This window comes from Rhinolophus hipposideros, assembly GCF_964194185.1.
Source record: "Rhinolophus hipposideros genome assembly, chromosome: 18".
In the NCBI taxonomy this organism is placed as follows: domain Eukaryota; kingdom Metazoa; phylum Chordata; class Mammalia; order Chiroptera; family Rhinolophidae; genus Rhinolophus; species Rhinolophus hipposideros.
Window position 1 is genome coordinate 43,416,150 of NC_138064.1, and position 21,965 is coordinate 43,438,114.

Here is a 21,965-nt window from a genome sequence, read left to right on the forward strand (position 1 = left end):
CTCAATATTTTCCTAGTTTCCGTAATTCTCCTATACCCCAACATATACATATACACACATACTTCAATATTACTTGTGGAACTACCTCATTTTTCTTGGTTGCACAGTATTACATTATATGAATGTACCTTAAGTTTTTTAAAGCTATCGATTGGTTAGGTTTTTTCCTGTTTTTCCTCTTATCAAAAACATCATGCAAATGAATATATGCATACTTGTGAAAGTATATATTCTATATAAATTCCTATGATTGAAATTTCTGCACCAAATATTATATATGTTATATACATGTTATATGGGTATTATCAAATTGACTTCCAAAGTTTTCCACAATTTTGCACAAATAGGGAAGGTTTTCTTTTTTGTTTTTCATTTATGAATGTATTTCTACATTTAAACTATTTCTGAGGCACACTTAAAGTTTAAAAATTGCATTAACATCAAAGTTTTGCTTTATACATTTTAATCTTTACTTCCTCCTGATCTCTCTTTTCTAGTTCCATTCTACTGTCTGTATTTCAATACTATACTTTTCTTCTTTGTGCTTTTGTATGGATTACTTTTTATCTAAAAGAACCTATCTTTTATTTGGATTTTATTAATAATAAAATATACATTTACACAGAAATTTACTATTTAGAAAAAGATTTCACATGCATTCCTTATATTAATTTAGGTCAGCTTTCTTTTTTCCTCAGTGAAAGATCATTCCAGAGTATACATGTCAAGAAAATTCTTACCACTTAGGTTTTTTATCTGTTCATTGACAATACTGTAGCTGGAACCATAAAGGAGATGGATTTCCAGTATTTATCTGATATCCAGCAAATGATATTTTTGTTTGTTTGTTTGTTTCAGTGTAAACCTGTAAAGTAATTAAATATTAACCTCATTAGCTTTTTACTATCTTTCCTTAGAAACTAAAACCACTTAGAAGACCCACATGACAATAACATTCCAGCTTATTTTTAGTGACTCTTTTGTGTGGGGTAATTGGAAAAAGGCCATGGTAATGTTCAAAACTCTGCCTCTGCTTATATAATTTTCAGTTAGTTGAATATTCATTCATTCATTAAAAAAGGTAAAATTCAACCCTTTAATTGTGGTTTCACGTTTTTACTAACAAGTATTTTTGTCACCATAAAAGGCAAGAACTCCAGGATGAAATACATATTTTAAATTATACGTAGAATTTATTTACTATACATGTTGACTGTGAGTCACATTCCCAAAGCAACTAAAATTCTGTGCTCATACGTGGAGAAACTACTTGTATCCAAAGGGAATGCACTTTAAGCTATCTTTGGCAATGTTGGTGAAAACTTCACCCCCTTGTTAGTAGATTCAGAACCCTTGAGAAAATATCTCCTGAGCAAAAGAAAGCAATGGGGCTGACTAAGAATCTGTGCCTAGTTCTTAAAAAGGAAGTTGATTAGTATTTCATGCGTTTGCCAAATGTGTTTGAGTCAAGAGTACTCTGCATATGTTGGCCAATTCTTTTTAGAAGATGCACAGTTGGGTTTGATGTCTCTCTTTCAGGTCAAGCTGAATGAACGAATCATAGCCACTTCCCAAGGACTCCTGATCCGCTCCATTCAGGATTCTGACCAAGGGCTGTATCACTGCATTGCAACAGAAAACAGTTTCAAGCAGACCATAGCCAAGATCAACTTTAAAGTTTTAGATTCTGAAATGGTGGCTGTTGTAACAGACAAATGGTCCCCGTGGACCTGGGCCAGCTCCGTGAGAGCTTTACCCTTCCACCCGAAAGACATTATGGGGGCATTTAGCCACTCAGAAATGCAGATGATTAATCAGTACTGCAAAGACACTCGGCAGCAACATCAACAGGGAGAAGAAGCCCAGAAGATGAGGGGGGACTATGGCAAGTTAAAGGCTCTCATCAACAGCCGGAAAAGTAGAAACAGGAGGAATCAGTTGCCAGAGTCATAATGTTTCCCTACATGTGGCTTATGTTTCCAGCAGCACACGGTCTCTTTTCAACGATCAAATTTTGAACAAAGAGTCTTGTTCTTTACCCATGGGAAATTCCTGAGAAAGTTGGTTACACACTCCTAAAGTGAACGTTTCATGAACTGAAATGAGCATGCGTTTTCTTGTATGATATTGACTAGCACTAGACATGTCATGGTCCTCATGGTGCATATAAATATTTAAATTAACCCAGATTTTATTTATATCTTTACCTTTTCTTCAAAATCAATATGGCGACTATAAAACTAGAATTCTTACATCCCTTAATTAATTGAACAAGGGCCATAACCCTGTGATCTTCCTTCCTTGATTTAAGGGTTTAGATTTCTAATTGTCACTGATTTTACATATGAAAACAAATAGTAACTTTACAACTTTTACATGGTAAAAGTTGTACAAAAGTCGTATAAATGCATGTGACTGAGTAGCTGTCAAAGAAATGTAGACTAGAGAAAAGACAAGGAAGAGAGCCTCTAACAGCTGTACAAAACACAAGTGGTGCATAACGAGAAAACGAGGAGTTTGTATGCTTCCAGGGAAATATGTTATTGATTATTTGGAGTTTGTAAAAATTGTCAGTTGCTGGTATCTGTCATCGATCGTTGTTCCCTTGTTTCAGCAAGATAAAATGAATGATCCTCACCATAAACATCTTTGATTGGAGTTATGTCAGTGAAGCATTTAAGTTTATATTTTTATTTTATCGTCTTCCAAACAAAACCACTGTCTTTTTTGGAAGTTATTTAAGTTATTCTAGACTTAGAGAATATAATCTTATACTGTTTAATTGATTACTGTGTTCTAAATTTTTAGTCTATGTGGCAAATTAAACAAGTTAAGAAAAATTTTTTGAAATATCAAACTTGTATAAGAGGGGTGAAACAATCAAAAAGGAAAAAAGACAGTAGAAAATAGAATTGTATTAACAGTTTATAACTTTAATAATTAATTTTGATGATTAATTCACATTTTTTTTGTTTACCAACCTGAGATATCATATTGATTTTTAAGTCATCAGTTAATTTTTAATGATCTTTTGTGTGTTCATTTTGTGGAGACATGAAAAAAATCTAATCTGAACAAAAATAGACATTCTTTTAAAAGAATGTTGGTACCTTATGTTCACTGCTCTGTAAATACAAATGTGGTAAGTTTTGTGATTAATAAAATAATTATCTTCTAATTGTATGTTTGGATCATTTTATTAAAATAATTTAATATTAAGTTTTGTACTTCAAATGACAATTAGATGGAAGAAATATGGATAATTTCTTCATATTTTCATATTTCTTTTAAAACACAACTTTTGCTCTTTCATTTTATCTACCATTAAAGATATTTTCATGTTTGCAGTTGCAAACAAATTACATCAGATACCTAATCAAAATTTAGTATACAAGTTTTATTTGTAGTTAATCCATGAAGAAGGTAATCAAAATAGATATATCACCTTTTTAAGAACTGCAGTATAAAGCTTCAAGAACTAAAGTCATTTTCAAAGTGACTGTGTAACCATTGATTAGAATCTAAGAATATGATTACTTATTTAAGTGGTGATAAATTATAATAAGAGGAGGCCTCATTGGGGATAAAATAGTTCAAACATAACATAGAATTCATTTTTTTAAGCTATTGATTTTAAAAGCTATTATTGCAAATGTGTATGACTATAAACACTCTCTAAAGCAATTTATTATACAGTTTGCCTGCTTAAAGGGTGTAATCAAACCTCTTTATTTCTTGTCTATGTGCACAAATAGAAATGTGTGTAAAACCAAAACCATCTTCTGTGTGTATGGCCAATCTAGTTATGATCAGAGTTAAAGTACAGTTGTTTTAGAGTCAGAGGATGGGGAAACTACGTAGGACCCCTTGGCTTGCTTCATGTAAACCCAAACTGATAGATGATAAGGGTGTTTAGTTTTGTAATATTATTTGTGCTATTTAATACCTTTTATTTTGAACATTATTAAATTGTATATACTTTTATTACTTATCTTTTAAAATTATAGAACTCCTTCCTGAACAGAACTGCCAAATGTAAAGAAAAAATGTTCTTCCTCAAAAATATTGTTAACGTATGCTGAATGTTGGTGGTTGGTTGGTTTTATTTTGTATCGTTTGACAATTCGACGACTTAATAATATGTTTTCCATTTGTATTGTACATAACATTTTCCAGGAAAGCACTTTTTTTTCAAAGTGTAGGTTTGTGAATAGATTTTAGCATGATGAAACTGTCATTACAGTGAATGTTAACTCGGTGTAAGAAAATAAACTAAATGTAGTTAGCACATTAATATTTAATTGGATATTGAATAAAGCATTTGCCTGGCAAAATAAAACATACTGAATTCCCCAAGTATGTCTTTAACTTTCCTTTTTAATATCTGGTTGACAGTTGCTTCTTGACATGATAGAATCTACTGAGTCTTATAATTGGCTTTTTCTAAGTTTTATTTATTTTTGTGAAAGTAATGCATGTAGATATTTCAAAAAAAAAAAAAAATTCCAGAAAAATGTACATGAAAACCTCTCCTTCTACCACTATCCCTCATTTATACAACTCCTAACCCCAGAGGCAGCCGATGTTATCAGTTATTATGTGTATTTCCATATTGTACACATATGCAAGAAAATTTGTATTTGTTTTCTCTGTAAGAAGCATTGTACCTCCCCTCACGTCTGTAGACAGGTACTCAGACTTTTTGTGTTCTAGAGTGGGGAAAATAAGTAAAGTTTAAGAGTGCTTGGCCTTTAGAGCCAGACTGCCTGGATATGGGACGTTATCAAATCTCTTTCTGCCTTACTTCTCTGCCCAAATTCATCTCAGTAAAGTATTGGGAGCGAGCATATTGCATATTAAATATCCAATAAATGTCTTAATAGTTTCTTTATTTAGAAACTGACATATTGCTAGAATTGGAAGGGATCTTTCCATTTATTCTTTGTCAAGTTTAAATGCCAATGATCTAGGCTGGGAAGTCTGCAGTCAGTAGATCAGATAACACCTTACCAGGTAAAATGTGCCTTTGTAAAAGTGAAGAGAAGAGCCCCAGGTTACTCATAATTCTGCTAATACATTTGAATGACAATTATTAGAGATTTCCTTTATTTGTAGTCTTTCATTCTGTGGCAATGGGAGTGGAGAAAAAAATAAAAAACATAAATTGAAATTTATCTCAGCAAATCTTCCAATCTGAGGATTCTATACTCCTTCCTAAATTTTTTCTCCCTAATTCCCTTGCTTATATTTCAACTTAACCTTTTAAATTTAAAATAATTTGAATGTATTCCTTAGAATTTTAATGCATCTCTAGTGCTTTATGACTCCTACCTAAGAGAAAAAGAATTGAGAAAAAGAATTAAGAAAAATGTGACATTTTTCTATATCTGTTCTTCTAGTTAAAGTCAAGAGAGACATTGCAACTTTGTTTTGAAACAGAGAAGCCTGTAAAAATCTTAAGTCTAGACAAGGAAATAAGCAGACTAAATAAGTAAAAATGTTTACTTAGCAAGAGGCATTGCTAATTTCATTAAATTTTATGCATGATGACAAAGCTGTTGAAGACTATCATAGAAAGTATTTTTATTATTTTTCTTCATTTATCCCACCATCATTTTATCCAATCACCTTTTGCACAAGAATGCAATCCCCTTTGCAGAATCAAAACCAATTGCAACAAATTCCATGTATATGCCATTTGGTGAACTTTATTGCTAATATAATGTTTTCCCTAAGGGGCCTCCGGTATACATATATTTCAATTTTTATGATTACATCACAATGTTACTTTCATAATGCACAGGTATTGAGAATTGGAAGAACAAGCTTCAAGATTTAAAAAAAATGCCATCTTCTTTCTACTGACTAATGCCTTTGTCTATTCACCTCATAAAATAATACTTCCCACACAGTTTGGATTGTGTATTTCTCAAGGCTATTATGTTGCCATGCTTGAGTGTTATGTACATAAAGTGCTATTAAAGAATGACATTATAACAAACATATTAAAACTGTTTATTCTATGTAAAGTTACCTCTCAACCCACAAATACAAAAGCAGGGTGAATTTTATTATTAAAATGTTTTCTTTTCCTCTGAATTATTTATACTAAAAATTATCCAAACATTTTATGAGATCAAAAACATCATAATTTCTGCATGGCAAAATAGATGATGAAATTATTGTAAGAATAAAAATCATTCCTATTGTTTCTCTGGATATTTTTCACTTTACATACAATCCTTGGCCCATGAAGAGTTTGATGAGTAAAAGGAATTTTCTATTTTCTTAGGTCCTTTCATAATGTTATATCTAAATTCTATGTAGGAAAAAGAAATTATAACTTCTTTTTTTGTTTTCTTTTTCCTTTTGCTGATTTGTGTGCATGCGTGTGTGGTGGAAGGGTTATTATAGTCATCTTTCCTTCTCCACTACAAACAACAGTGCTACAAAAAAAATAGAGAATGGCTTGTCCAACAGAGAAGTTGGACCTTCAAAGTATCTTCTTTTGAGTTGATGTGATTTGCCAGTTGTAAACTGGTTTGATGTTGAGAGTAAACTTGATACATGGATAGGAAAAGCAGCCATGGGAAACAAAAAAATAAGGAGGTGTTATCCAGCCATATTATATTGGGACAATCATTGAAGTCCTAGTGATGGTTTTATGTATACATGTATACTCATATGTTTGTTGCATCCACAGATTATGCACACACTAACACACAAAATAGCTATATTCTATTTTTTATTATTTCAAAATGAATCTCAATTTCTGCTTCAAATTCCCATTCCTGCTTCTCCACTTGTAAATGATATAACCTGGAAACATTATATCTCTCTTAATGAAACGCTGCCTTCTCTAAGATTGGAATTATGATAATATCTATCACATGTGGTAGTTGTGAGAATTCAATAAGTTAATACATGTGGAATTCTTACAGTGCCTGATGTATAGTAAAAGTTCAGTAAGTGTATGCTATCATTTTTCCATGAGGAGAGCGAAACTATTTCAAGTATTTAAGCATTTGTCCCTCATTTACTCAGATTGCATCAAAACAGTTCATATAATATTTGATCTCTCTTATTTATATTGGCATCTATGATGACATCATTTTTCTATTTAAACTTTGCCATCAGTTCACAAGGTTGTCTGAATTGTCTCTTGTTGCTGATGCAAAGTCCTTTCAGAGAGGCTGAGCTTTTCACTGCGTACAAACACACTTAGGGGAAATAGGAATTTTTTTGCTACTCTTGCACCGTTCTGGAAGACAAACCGAGGGTCACTCCTACCTAAAAGTACTAGGAGTGTGTGTGTGTAGGAGTGTGTGTGTGCGTGTGTGTGTGTGTGTGAGGGGTGCGACTCGGCCCCTCCAGACTCTTGTACCTTCTCAATCACAAACCTGGAAGTGAGGTAGAAACATAGAACTCACAACCCTTGTGTGCTCTTTCCCCAAAATTTGCCCTTCATTGCCATGGTCTCTGATGGCGCGGATTATTCAGTGAATATGTTCCATGAGCTTGAGCAGTAGATTTCACCCTTTGGCACTCAAGTACTCCTCTAAGAGAATTTTGAAAAGCTATGTAGCCCTTAACACATTTTTAAAGTTAACATCTGATTTTTTTTTATTCTGTTTAAGTAGTTGCAAATGATATAATTACCAGTATGATATGAATTTTAACATTTTTAAATAAAGCAGTTACATTGCTTTATTGATTGATTGATTGATTGATTGATTGATTGCTCCATGGTTTATTTAGAAGTATGCTGATAAAATTCCAAATACCTAGGGATTTTTTTCAGATATCTTACTATCAGGTACCTATTAATTTTTAGTTAAATACCATGTAGCTAGATGATATAAATTGAATGATCTAAAGCCTTCAATATTTATTAAGACATGTTTTAGTATCCAGTGTATAGTCTATTCTAATAAATTTTCTCCATGTATTCGTCAGGTGTAACAATCAGTGTGTGTTAACCAGATCACACAGTTCAATCATGTTTTTCAAGTCATTTATATTTGTACTGTCATTTTTTCTTTCTTGGTCTGTTTTATCAAATCCTGAAAGTTGTTAAAAAATCTCAAACTATGCGTGCATTTATTTATTATTTTTATTTATTTGTTTATTTATTTATTTATATTAATTTATTTCTGCCAGGATTCTTCTCATGTATATATAAGTTTTAAAGGTACGTACATAAAACTGTTATTGTTCTTAATGAACTTGATTCTCTCAACATTACAAAATTTTTTCTATTTTTTTTTTTTTCAAAATCTACTCGGTGTGAAATAAAGCCACACTATAGTATGCTTTGTTCCACACTTTAACTCAAATTATATGTTTGCTTATATTTTAAGTATATCTTTAAAAAATATAGTTAGATTCTTTTTATTCTTTAAATATATGCCTTTTAATTGGTTGTTTCGCTAATTTACAGTTAATTATCAATATAATTCAGTTTAGCTCTTTTATCTTGTAATTTCTTTCATGTTTATCCTACGTCTTTACTGCTTCTTGTTGAGTAATTTGTATATTGTTTTTGTATACCATTTTTTGGTGTATTATCATTTAGCTATATTTTTGTGTTATATTTGATGATTATTCTAGTGATTATTTATCTATAAGTAATCATGGTCTACTTTCAAACAGTATTACACTCTTAAAACAATATAAGAATCTTACAAGTATAATTCAACTTCATCTCACCTTTTATTCTCATTTTCTTGTATTTTATTGTTATATATGTTAGAGATACCACAATATATTATTATTGCTTTCTAAAATAACAGTAATTGAATTAAAATGTATAAATTTGGTACCCATCACCATATTTTTAAATAATAAGTAATAAGCTCTTATTTAACATTCAGAAATTTTATATTATTCTTTTTTTCTCCGTATTCATATTTCTAGTCTACTTGCTCTACAAAATTTTATCCTAATAAGTATATTTTAAGAACATGTATTATTATTACTCTCATGCAATTCTGCAGCAAAAAATATGTATATGCACTTAATTCTCATTTTAAAAATCCCATAACCATAAAACTAAGCATTCATCACTTTCTTTTAGATTAAATTAAAATTATAAGTTGCCAAAATTTGGCCAAAGACCATAAATATATTCCAAATTTTGAAAATCACTAATGAAAATGCATATAATAAGATAGATGGAACTTCCATTTCTTCCATTAATTAAATTACCTGCAGACCAATCTTACTTGAGAGAATAAAACAAGTTTCAACCAAAATGTTCTTTCTAAATTTTGTTTTTAGAAATGAAAAGGATGAGCAAATGTACTTATATAGTCAAATGATAATGGAAGAAATTTCATTATAATGCTGTTATTTAAATATTTAAATACCTTTTGAATAATGTGTTACATCGTTGTCAAAATTTATTTTAATTAATAAACTGACAATTTGATTACATTCTCATAATTTTATTAAAGAAATGTTTGGAAACCATCATTCTTCTCAATACTTGTACTGATGTTTCCAGTCATGGCTTTCCTGTTATCTGGCTCAATGGAGCCACCTCCATGTATTTTCCAGGATACTTTTTTGTAATACAGACTCCCAGCAACTGCTTGCTTACTGAGTGGCCTTGAAAAAGTTACTTAACCTTTCCGTACTTCTTAGGGTTGTTATAAAGGTTGGAATTATATTTATATACAAAGTGTTTATAATATTCCTGTCACATGATTAAGATATTGTTATATTAGTTTATCCTCATAGGATGTGCTGTTATAAAAACTCTGCATTATTCAGAAGTTTCAGTGCCAGTTTATCATTATTATTGCTCCGATTTCCGTATCTCTCTGCCACTGGACAGCAGACAATCTGATGATCATTATCATGTTACGCACTTTGTGGGTTTTCATTTCATTTTTAGTTTCCCAAATCAAGAGCAGCTTCTCTCCTTCCTCCAGTTGAATTCCTTCTCCATTCACCTGGTAACCTGAGAGCTTTTGGGAGAAGCTGGCTCTCCTGGAGCTTAGATTTATTCGTGCTGGATGTTACTTGTCATCTACAGTGTTACAAACTTGACCTTCCCATGCTACAGCCTCCTGTCAGTTCTGCCCTGGCAACCTTCCAGGTATGGTAAATAATGCCTGAATTAATATTGGTAATGAAGCTGTACTATGCGTGAGGCAAAGCACAGCATCAACAGTTACAGCACCATCAGAAGAACTGTCACTGTTATCATCCCCATAAAAATAACCGTTTGTTTAGCATTTTCTGTAAGCATTCCTATATACAGAGGTGCACACAGGATTTTTGGAAGATGGTGTTCATCTGCTTTGTAAATGACTAAACTGAGAGTCTGATACATTTAGAGACTTGCGATGAGTTATATAACTTTCAAAGGCTTCTTTGTATGAAATACAAAGAGTCTATCTCCAAACTTTAAGCATCTTCCATAGAGTATTTTGAGTCTTACTGAGGAACATCCACTATTAAAATATTCATCTAAGCTAAATAAGTCAGACAGAAAAAGCAGAGAACCATATGATTTCCCTGATATATGGTACATAAACCAAAAACAAAAAAAGAACAAGACAAACAAAAACTAATAGACACAGACAATAGTTTAGTTGTTACCAGAGGGTAAAGGGGGTGGGGGGAGGGAGACTAGGGTAAAGGGGATCAAATATATGGTGATGGAAGGAGAACTGACTCTGGGTGGTGAGCACACAATGGGATGTATAGATGATGTAATACAGAATTGTACACCTGAAATCTATGTAATTTCACTAACAATTGTCACCCCAATAAATTTTAAAAAAAGAAAAAAAATATTCACATACAGCAGCCTTTGTAATATGATTTATAGAATACTAGGTAACATATAGTTCAGGCTGTGAAGTCAGAATGCCTACATTTTACTTTCCCACTTGCCTATTATCTAGTTTTACAGGTCAAAGATTTTTATGATAATATCAATCTTGTGGGACTGTCAAGATTGAGGTGCTTAGAACTTACCTAATGTAAAATGAATATCAGATAACATTGGCTATTTCATTACTATGGCTTTGCTGCTGCAATACCACTTATTAATTATTTCACCAAATATTTATGTAACACTTACTATGTGCCTGGCAGTCTTTTAGGCATTGAGGTTACAGCAGGGAACAAAGTGGTGTCCCTGCTGTTGTGAAGCCTGCTTTCGAGAGAGGAAGAAAAGAAACAAATAAGCAAAGATTCATATACTAGGTAAGGTTGAGATACATGTTATGAAGAAAAATTTTAAAAGGCAAGGAAATTACGCAAAGATCAGGGACAAAGAGTGATCCAGGAAGAGGGAGAAACCAGTAAAAGTCTTGAGGGTTCAAATAATTCTGGCAGTCTTGAGGAAAAGAAAAGAAAATCTTCATGGCTGGATCTAAGTGAGAGGGGGGAAAAAAGACAAGTATGAGATGGGATACAAAAGGTAGAGAATCCAAGACATTTTGGTCCTGATGACCAGGGTTTGATTCTAAGGGTTATAGAAGCCACTGGAGGCCAGCCATGTCATCTGAGTGAGTTACAGTCAATAAGAAATATTCCTGGCTGTATTTCAGAGGACCTTTCAGACCAAGACTGCAAGCAAAGGAAACAGAAAGATTAACTGGGAGTCTAAGACATATTTTAAAAATCATGCATAACTCTGCTAAATTTAAGTATTGACTTCCACTCACATGGAGGTATAACCAACTTGTAATAAATCCCTTCTGGAGTGTACTTTTGAAATAGGTGGAAGGGGTGAAATGGCAGAGTACTTATCCCTAAGGTTGAGGAGGAATTGTTGGGATGGTGTGCACCAAAAGAGAAAGAGGCAGCTTGAAGAGAGCCCTAGAGATGGTCCTGGAGCTAGAATATGTAGAAACTGTGAGAACAGGGGTTTATTACCCAGTAATATCCAGAGGAGGAAGTGGCTTCAGTTTCAGTACTGAGAAGCAAAACACTCTTGGATAAAAACCCAAGGGCTGTTAAAGACAATGTTGTGTGCATGCTTTAAGACAGGCTGGGGTCACACGGACAGTGGATTGCAAATAACTGAGGTTGCAAAGAGCCTTTTATGGATGAGAGTCCACAATAAACAAGCTTACTGAAAATAAAATGTGAGATGATTAAAAGACCAACTGTTTGCAAAGACCAGCTGCCTTAATGGTTCTGTTACTTAATACTGATTTAATTTACTAGGGAAGTAATGCACTTTCATCCTGCATTTAGAAACAAGCTGTCTAAGTGAATGAAAACAACGTAGAGAATGGAGTGTATGGTAAAATATTCTTTTTCAGAAGGGTGAAATTACCATGCAGGTTATATTGGACTTCAGAACTTTAATTAGGGTACTGGGATCAACATGGAAGCAGTGATTCCCAGACTATCATAACTTCTCACAATAGACTGTCCCCAAGATTGCTGCTTCCCTTTGACTTGTAAAAAAGGGAAACTGTGTGTTTCTAAAAACATGGTCTCTGCACAACTTCCTTGAGATGGCTTCATTAGAAGCTGGCTTTGAAAATGAAGGCAAATCCAGGTTTCTTCTCAGGCTCAGAATAACTATGGATACTTGTGGATAAAAATATTTATGAAACATTAATCTGAGCAAGGGATAAATAACTGAATAATTTACTTACCTTTCCTTCAAGAGCACTATCCTGCATAATCCCTACTACTACCACCACTAAAACCACTAATTTGAGTCAAGAAAATTTTTTACAGCCACAGAAGAGCAGAGGGGATCAGAAGAGCGACATTTTTCAAGATGGTTAGCAATTGTTTTCCTTTTTCAAATTTGTCAGGAGAAATCATGAAAACCTTTTTGTAGGCTTCATTGAAATAACTTCATTTAGAAAAAAAGCACAGCTTTGTAAGGATTTCTTCTCTTTCCCTAAGTTCATTTATTCCTTCTTGCTTATTCATACTATTTTATAGCTGTCCCCCTTTATTGCATTTGATTAATTAATTAATTTTGTCTCTTGCCTGCAATAGTGTGAGCTTCTTATTCCAATCACTTGTATTGCTAACATCTAAGACATTGCTGACCATATAATAGGTGTTTATAAACGTGTGGGTCCTCCCCTTTTTGATAGTATGTAGCAAATCCTTTCAAACTCTGATATCTAATGAACAAAGAATAATTAATGCTATGTACTATAATACAGATTTCAGAAGGTAAAGGTTATTGGATTGATAATACACAGACTTTTTATTATGGTGTGGGGACAAAACCCCAAAAAGCAGTTTCCAGGCTCTCGGCCTCACATAGAAAGGTGCTGGCTCGGGTAGTAAATGGCCATCAACTGTGATCAGATGCCAGCAGCTGTGGCTAGTTGGCCGTCAGCTGTAACCCGTAGGCCATTGGCCACTAATATAACGGCTGTGGCTATGCTAGCAGGAATGGAATGGGGGCTAGCAAGAAGATGGTGGCTGGCAAGTGCGGACTGCTGTTAGGCAGATTATGTAGATCCTGCTTCCTGTGTCTCCAGCCCAGCCGCCAGCGAGAATATATTGGTTTGACTCCCCTATCTATGGCTCCGTGGGTGTTCCTGTTTGGCCTTACCGTGTCCTGCGTTCTTGGGCGGGGAGTGGGAGCTGAGACCCTGCACGACATATGGTAAGTATTAGGTTGGTACAAAAGTAATTGCGGTTTCAAATTAAAAATAATTGCAAAACCCACAATCACTTTTGCACTCAGTAAACCTTATCAACAAACAATTAAAAATCGACTATCTACCTTCATATAGAAAGGAATAACACCATCTCAATTCTCTAAGGGAGATTTCTGGTCAAGATGGTGGAGTAGGTAAACGCTGTGCTTACCTCCTCTCAAGACTACATCAAAATTGCATCTAAACTATGAAACAACTATCATTGAGAATTGCCACAAGTCTTGTTGAACCGAAGCTCTACAACTCCTGACATACCAAAGAAGCCATGACTGGTAGGAGGGGCAGAGATGCGGAACAGTCTGATCTCACAACTGCGTGTGACCATTAAAAATTAGGAAGGATATCTTGGCTGTGGAGTTTCCCCCCAGAGGAGTGAGGGATCACAGCCCTGTGCCAGACTCCCCAGCCCAGGGTTTCAGTGCCCAGGAGAGAAGTCCCCATGACTTCTGGCTGGGAAAACCAGAGATTGTGGCTGAGTGAGATGGACGGTGGCTGGAGTCTCAGGTGCTCCTCTTAGAGGCCCCACACACAGACTTAGCTCGCTGATGGACTCACTCACTCTGAGCTCCAGCATGGGTGAAGTTGCTTGAAAGGTGCTGGGGACATAAGGGGAGGACCTGAGTTGTCTGGCTTCAGGGTGAGGGCCGTAGGGGAGGTTTTCTCGCCGAAGGTACCTTCCCCCTGAGGGTACACAGAGAGAAGTCCTGGCAGAAGCCATTGTTTATTTGCTGAGCTTTCCTCTTTCTCAATGTGAGAGGTAGGTAGATGCCATATTGGAGCCTCTATCAGTCTGGCTAACATTTTTCAACCTGCCCAGGTGATTCCCTAATATCCCCAACTTTTGAGCCCACTCAAGTCACTTCCAGTGGCTTTTCCATACAAATGGCAAGTCTTAACTCATGCTGAAGACGTTCTTAAATTTTCTCAAAAGCTCACAAAACCCAAACAAACAGCATCTGGCTTTGGCATGTCCTGTACCTCTTGCTGAGCATCCCTAAGCCCAGTACTAGTGACAGCCAGCCTCAGTTTGTAGCTTGTACCCTTGAAGCACCACCAAGGCCAGTGTGAGCAATGACTATCTGCAAATTGCTTTGTGACTCATGCTAGGTGGCCTTGGGCAAGAGACAGGTTTCCTCTGAATTTGGTCTGAAGCAGATTGCCTCCAAGGAGGCCCCAGGGCTGACATGCCCAGTGGTCAGCTTTGGACCCAGCCTGATTATCATCTGGCCACCTCCAAGGATGACAGGCCCCAGAGACCTGATTAAATGAATCCTCTTCTGTAGGGCCAGTCCCTGCACAACAGCTCCTCCACTGTAGTAATGGCCAGTCCTCACAACCAATCAACTTGAGGGTCAAACCTTCCCATTAATGTGCAAACAACAATCAAAGCTCAACTACAACAGGAGGGTATGTACAACCCACACAAAGGAGACACAACCTGGAGTACACAGCACTGGTGACCAGGAAACTGCACCACTGAGCCATACCTACTACATAAGGCCACTCTACTAAGACCGAGAGGCATAGCCCTTCCTACTGCATAGAAACAAACACAGAGAGGTAGTCAAAATGGGGAGACATATAAAAATGTCCTGAATAAAAAGACAGAACAAAGCTCCAGAAAAAGAACTGCATATAATGGAGACAAGCAATACTAATATCAGACAAAACAGACTTTAAAGCAAAGACTATAACAAGAGACAAAGAGGGATCCAGTAATCCCACTTCTGGGTATTTATCTGAAGAAACCCAAAACATTACTTCGAGGGATGTGTGCATCCATATGTTCATTGCAGTGTTGTTTACAACGGCCAACACTTAGAGGCATCCTGGGTGTCCATCAATGGATGTGTGGATAAAGGGTAGCTGGTACATATTGGTTAGCCATAGAAGGGAATATGTTCTTGCCATCTGTGATGGCATGAATGGACCTGGAGGGCATTGTGCTGAGTGCAGTATGTTCTGTCAGACAGAGAAAGGCAGATGCAATGTGATTTTGCTTATATGTGGAATCCAAAGAACAAAATAAACAAAGAAAGAAAGCAGAAACAAACTCGTAGCTACAGAGAACATTTCCATGGTTTCCAGATGAGAGGAGGGCTGGGGGGATGGGTGAAAAAGAGGAAGGAATTAAGAAGTGCAAATTGGTTGTTGCAAAGCAGTCATGGGGATGTAGGGTATAGCATAATAAATATAGTCAATAATATTTTAATAACCATGTATGGTGTCAGATGGGTACTAGATTTCTCATGGGGATAAATGGGAGGTGGGCTGAGGAACAGGGTGAAAAGGTGGAAGGATTAAGAAGTACAAATTGGTAGTTATAAAACAGTCATGGGAAACATATAAAACAGTCAAGTAAAGCATAGGGAATATAGTCAATAACATAGTAATAACCAGGTGGGCACTAGATTATTTATGATGATAACTTCTTAAATTATATAAATGTCTTACAAATATGCTGCATACCTGAAATTAATACAAAATAATATTGACTGTCAGCTGTAATTAAAAAATTGAACAGGGATGAAATGATTAAGAGGAATAAAAGGTTCCTATTTCCAGGTATAAAACAAATAAGTCATGGGGATGTAATATAAGGCATAGGAAATATAGTCAATAATATTGTGATAGCATGGTATGGTGTTTCCTGCATTGTTATCATGGTGATTTTTTTTACGTATTTAAATGTTGAATAACTATGGTATACCTGAAATTAATAAAACATTGTATGTTAGCTATATTTTAATAAAAATCTTTTTAAAAATTCTCCAAGGGTAAGCCAAGACAAATATAAAGTATCGGTTAATAAAAAACACTTAAAATAGTCACGTACTTTACCCCATTTTACAAGGACAACAAGAGAACCTGACTAAAATATCTATTTGTTCTATTAGAGTCCCATTTATTCACTAGTTTAATTCCCACAACAATACTTATTTGGTACACCTTATGATACACATTTTGTAGATGGAAAAGCAAGCTCAGAGTTTCCACAGCTGGTAAGTTGCTAGACTAGGATTGAAAAACCACATCCACTTTTTGTCCTATCGCTCCCAAGGTGTAAGAGTTGAAAGAATGGAGGCCACACTGTAGTAATCAGGGAAGGCTTCATGTTGCAGGAGGATCATGAATTGGCCTTTGAAGTTTGAAATTCACAGAAGTTAATGTGGAGTAAGAAGGATACTTCTGTAGGTTTAGAGGTTGGAAACATGAATACACACAAAAGAATCTCCTGATTGATTCTGAGAGTTGAAGTTCCAGAAGAACAAGGATAAAGTTAGATGTATGTGCAAGAGAATGGAGTAAATCATGAAATAAATGTGGTTTGCTATTTATTTTTGTGAAGGATATATTTAAGAAGGGAGAGATCAAAGGCAAACATTTACTGTGATTGATTGATGATTCCCTGGCTGATTCTCAAAGGAACTAGAAGTGAGAAGATACCATTAGGAGTCAATAAGGTTAAAGTGGTGGGAGAATAATGATCACTTATCTTTTCTTAATAACTCAGTGAGCACATTGAGACTAGCTTCTTATTACATATATGTGTCAAAACATAGAAGCCCCTTAATATCTAGATTTGGGTTAAGTGAATAGCTATTGAATAGACTGAACTATTTCCAGCCTTGTGCTTTAGATTTTTATAAAAGAAGAAACAATAATGACAATATAGCTAACATTAATGGGATGCTTACTAATTGCCAGGCATTGTTGCTCATATGCATTATCTAGTTTAATTCTCATTTCATACCTAGGAACCACATACTATTATTATTTACATTTTTTTACACATGATGAAACCAAGGCATAATAATATTAAAAAACTTAACAGTGAGAGAGTAAGTAGATTATTCTAAACTATGATATCCTATTAAAGTACAATGAGACATCCATAGATGCTCTATGAAACTCAAGTGATCTTTAATATTGGTGATCATTTTTGGTAGAAAATATTAAAATAATATCTATAAATGAAGACTTCAAACTTTGTCTTCCTGTTTATAGATGTTTGTCTCTGCAGATAATGTGATTCTACCATATCACAATTTTGAATAACTACCAATTGTACCAACTGTAATATCTCAGAACGTTACTTTTGTTACAAGAAAAATCAATGATTAAGATTAGGTTAAAATACTGCTCATGTCTTGAATTGTTCACAATGTCTGCGCAATTTAGTTCAGAAAATCTTTCTGACAAATTTAACAAATGTAGGGCTTAAGAATTCAAAAAAAATCTAAGACAAAGGAAACACAGTGTCAGGACACATTGAAACAGCTGGAGTCAGAGAGCAATTTTTTTTAATGGTTTTTACAGATCAGATTACTCTGGGTGAAAAGTATGAGGACAGGTGGGAAGACCAGGGTGGTCCCAATGGTTACACACAACCATTTTGCAGATGATAAAACTGAGATCCATAAGGAGGTCACACATTTTGCAAATAAGCCAGGTGTTCTATTTTTCAATGCAGTGCTTTTTCATACACATAAGTGACCTAGAAATATGGTTATATAGTGCACACAATACCAAACAAATTATTCTTCTTGGCTGTCAGCATTAAATAAGTAAGAGCTTGAGTTTCTGGGATTCCAATTTTTTGCATGGCTGCTGTTCAATTGTAGTGTCTAACTAGACCAGATTTTTTTGGTCATTCTCATTTGGCTTTGCTCAGCTACACATGGCCTCATTGTAAAATGGTGCCAAAATGAAAGGAGAATATGCTTTTCCTTAATCTGCATTTTTTACTTTGTGAAAAAATGAAGAGCTTCAGCCTCAGGATCACAAGGACAACTTTCTCCAGTTTTCTAAGCAGTCATCAAGAATTATCTTGTCAGCATCACTGTCTTTTTCTAACAGGAGCTAGGAGTAAAACAATCAACCACAGGTGTAGGGAGACAGAAACGTCATCTAAAAAAAAAAGTCATTAAAAAGCTCAAGTCTGTCCTCTGCTGTGCCATTCCTTTTTAGAGAAGCCAATATATGGCCTGACAACTGAACGGAAGTACCTCTGGCCTAACCCAACAGCATCTGACCATCCCCCCATGCCCCTTCCTTTCCTTACCCCTTCCATGCTTCTATCTCCTCAATTCCAGTGCTTCTCAGACTTTAATGTGTGTGTTAATCCTTTCTGAACCTTGTTAAAAGGTAGATTTTCACTGAGTAGGTCTAGGATTCATCTGGAGGCTCTGCATTTCTGACAAGCTCCTAGGAGATGCCCAAGTTGACAGTCTGCAGACCGTACTTGGAGTTGCGAGACCTATTTTATTTTTATAATTAATGGTTGAGAGGATGAAGGTAGTTTGGAAGAAGAGATAATTAATTTTTTTTTCTCATTTTCTCCCCATTGTTTACAGTAAAACCAGTGTTCATTTTCTTTGCAAACAACTAGAAAAAGTCTTCAATTGGGACAGTTTAAACTGACTTGAAAAACATAAAATTTATCCTTGCATACAATTACCTGTCTCTTTTTAGTAACATATGAACAAGTTTTCTCTAAGAAACTTAATTTTGTTTATTTTTCATAGTAACAACTCATCAAATTATATGATTTTTTGTATTCTTAGTCTGAAAACCCTGGGAAAAAAGAGGTCAAATTATTTTCACTAAGGCTTAACCTGAATTAGGATAGAATTAAGGTCAGTGATGCACTAGTCAAAGTTAAAAAAAACTGGTTATTGAGAAGAATAAAAAAAAAGTCCTGAAGTGTAACATCTGCCCATTTCAATGGTATAAATACTACCATTATGGCTACTGATGTGAGCTCACCAGTTACAAAACTAAGAAGAGATTCACACAATTGCCTTCAGAGCTGTCAGTAGAAACCACTGAGGGACTCACCACACGGAGACAGTTGAAGCTACAAAGGAGGATAACATAACTCAAGGACAAAGGAAAAAGAATGTTGAGTCTATCATCGTTTATAGAACTGTGTGTCTATATAGTTCTCTGTTGCATTTGTCTTTGTCTCATAGTTAATTTTGGATTTGCTCCCCAGACAGATCATAAATCAGTGTTCTAATGATCTTTGGTCCTTCATATTTATAGTACATTATTGTTTAAAATAGGTGTTAAATTGCAAAACAGAGCATAAAAATTGACTCCATTAAAACTGTTTTTGAGGGAAAAAGGCAGGGTGCATTTATAACATTTTAAATAAAAAATAAGAGAACTGACAGAGTAGATCTCTATGGTGATGATCTGTAATTTTTAAGACAGTCTTTCCTAAATTGTGGGTATTCTAAGGAAATTTCTGTGTTTCTGAGACTAAAGTTGTAAAATAGTTGTGAAGAAGCCTTTTAAATTTAACTTGAAAGAAAGGTGAAAACCATAGAATCCTCCTCAGGTAATAAGGGTCTGCTTAGGAACAGAGATTAAATCTAGGTGGTGAAGCAGAAACAGAGATATCATGGAACTTGCATTGGGAGCTAAGGAAAGACTTGTGTAAGATTTCTTCTTACATAATTTCAATTTATAGACAATTAAAACAAAGAATAAAGCGACTGTGAAGAAGTATTGAACAAAGCGATATTTGATTATAAACTACTGTCATTCATACCTGAAAATATGGAATATAAATAGAAAGCTACTGGGTAAAATAATTTTAAAATTAAAAAAATACATATTAAACTTTTCTAAGCTGCATGTTTTATTGAACTGTAGACATGTCAATGGTCAACCCACATGCTATATGTAGGTTTCCTACCTGCATGCACACACCAACTCTAATGCCTCATGATTTTAAATGGCTTCTTGAGAATGTTGAGATTTGGCTGATTTATTACAGAGGATAACTGGAATTATTATCTATTGTTATATAATGTTAAGGGCAAAGCTATGATCTAAAGAGTTTATTTGATAATACACCTGATAGTTTTATCACAACATCTAAGCACCAGCATATGCAGATGTCATTATTTTAGAATGATCAAGTATAGCTTTGAATGATCTATTCTCATCCATGTTCTGCACCTCATTGGCCATCACAAAACACAGTGGAAAAGTAGGTACATGATATTGTTTAGAAATAGGATTATTTGTTCTGTTATTATCATTGTGCTATACTTACAAATGTATAGATTTCATGTATCTGACATGCACCTTTTTAATAACAGTTACCCAGAGATGCAGGCCTAGATCTTTCTTGAGATAAGCACTAAAATAGTTTCTTAACTAATGGATGGATAACGATGCTATCAATTTTATCACTTCTGCAATTTTGTCTTTGGACACCGTATTCAGATTACCTTCAAATGTGCATTTAAGTATCAGATACCACCTAAATGTCAGAGGGAGAAAAACTAGATGAATCTAGGCAGTCTGGAAGAGCGATGTTGTCAAAGGTCATCAACACGTCTGACAAAACAGTCCTCATTAACGGTGTCTGTCAGCACTTCCATTTGGAAGTAATTTGGATATTTGCAGTGACCTCGTCATTTCTGATTGGCTGGGCAGTGACCTTGACCAGGGTGAAACCTACTCAGTGTAGCTCATATAATGCACTGTAGGTGGAATCCAGGATGACAGATGGCAGCAGGGTCAGTGATGAGGAACTTGTCCATCACTGCTATTGAAGATGAAGTCACTCAACAATATAGTTCAACTGGCACAGTAGCTGTGGTTTGAATATGCCACAAGAGAATTGTTCAAGTTCCTTTATTTTTAAAGAAATGCTATAGCCTCATGATCTCAGAGTTCATGAGACTGATGAACAAGTGGAAAAGAAAGCATAGCTGTTGCAGTTTAGCAATAGGCTAGATATTTCAAAATTTGTCTTTGACGCAATAGACAAAATCTGAAAAGTCATGCTAGCTATATCCTTATTGTGGATAAATTCCTGATCAAACACTAGTTCCTGTGATATTTTTGTTTATCCTTACTAACAAACTGGGTTAGTAAGAGGAATTACCTTACTCTTTGGTAGCACACTCATCTTTCCGTCTCCCTCACATAGCACAGAATCAATATGAACTATACGAGAATAGAACGTATTATACTTTCTAATTGCTAGACTAATAAGACAATAAAAACAAAGGGTAAGATATTAAATGAGATATAGCACAGCATTTTGATTCTGGGTTTCGAGTCTCTGTCATTCAAAAAACATAAGACACATTGATAGGGTAAGGACCTAATGGAAATGCGTCATATCCAACTAGCATGAAATGATGAATCAATAAGGAAATATACTTAACTTTCAGTTAATCATGGAATGCTTAACAATCTTGGAAAAACATTTCATAGAACTGAAGACCTTTCTTCCCCATTGAGCTCAGGAGTTTCTCCCAAATATTTATCATT

General features: G+C 34.8%; 1 protein-coding gene across 3 annotated transcripts in view; it reads left to right on the plus strand.

Moving 5' to 3' along the window:
• The window catches only part of SEMA3C (semaphorin 3C), a 183,011-nt gene extending 178,523 nt beyond the window's left edge, over positions 1–4,488 (plus strand). For 2 of the 3 annotated variants that reach the window (XM_081080114.1, XM_081080113.1), the window contains exon 17: positions 1,540–4,482. In XM_081080114.1, the coding sequence (XP_080936240.1) occupies positions 1,540–1,953 (414 nt within the window). In that variant the 3' untranslated portion in view covers positions 1,954–4,482. Of the gene's footprint in view, positions 1–1,539 lie in introns of all 3 variants that reach the window. The other variant, XM_081080112.1, reaches the window with a different exon arrangement.
• Positions 4,489–21,965: the final 17,477 nt, after the last annotated feature.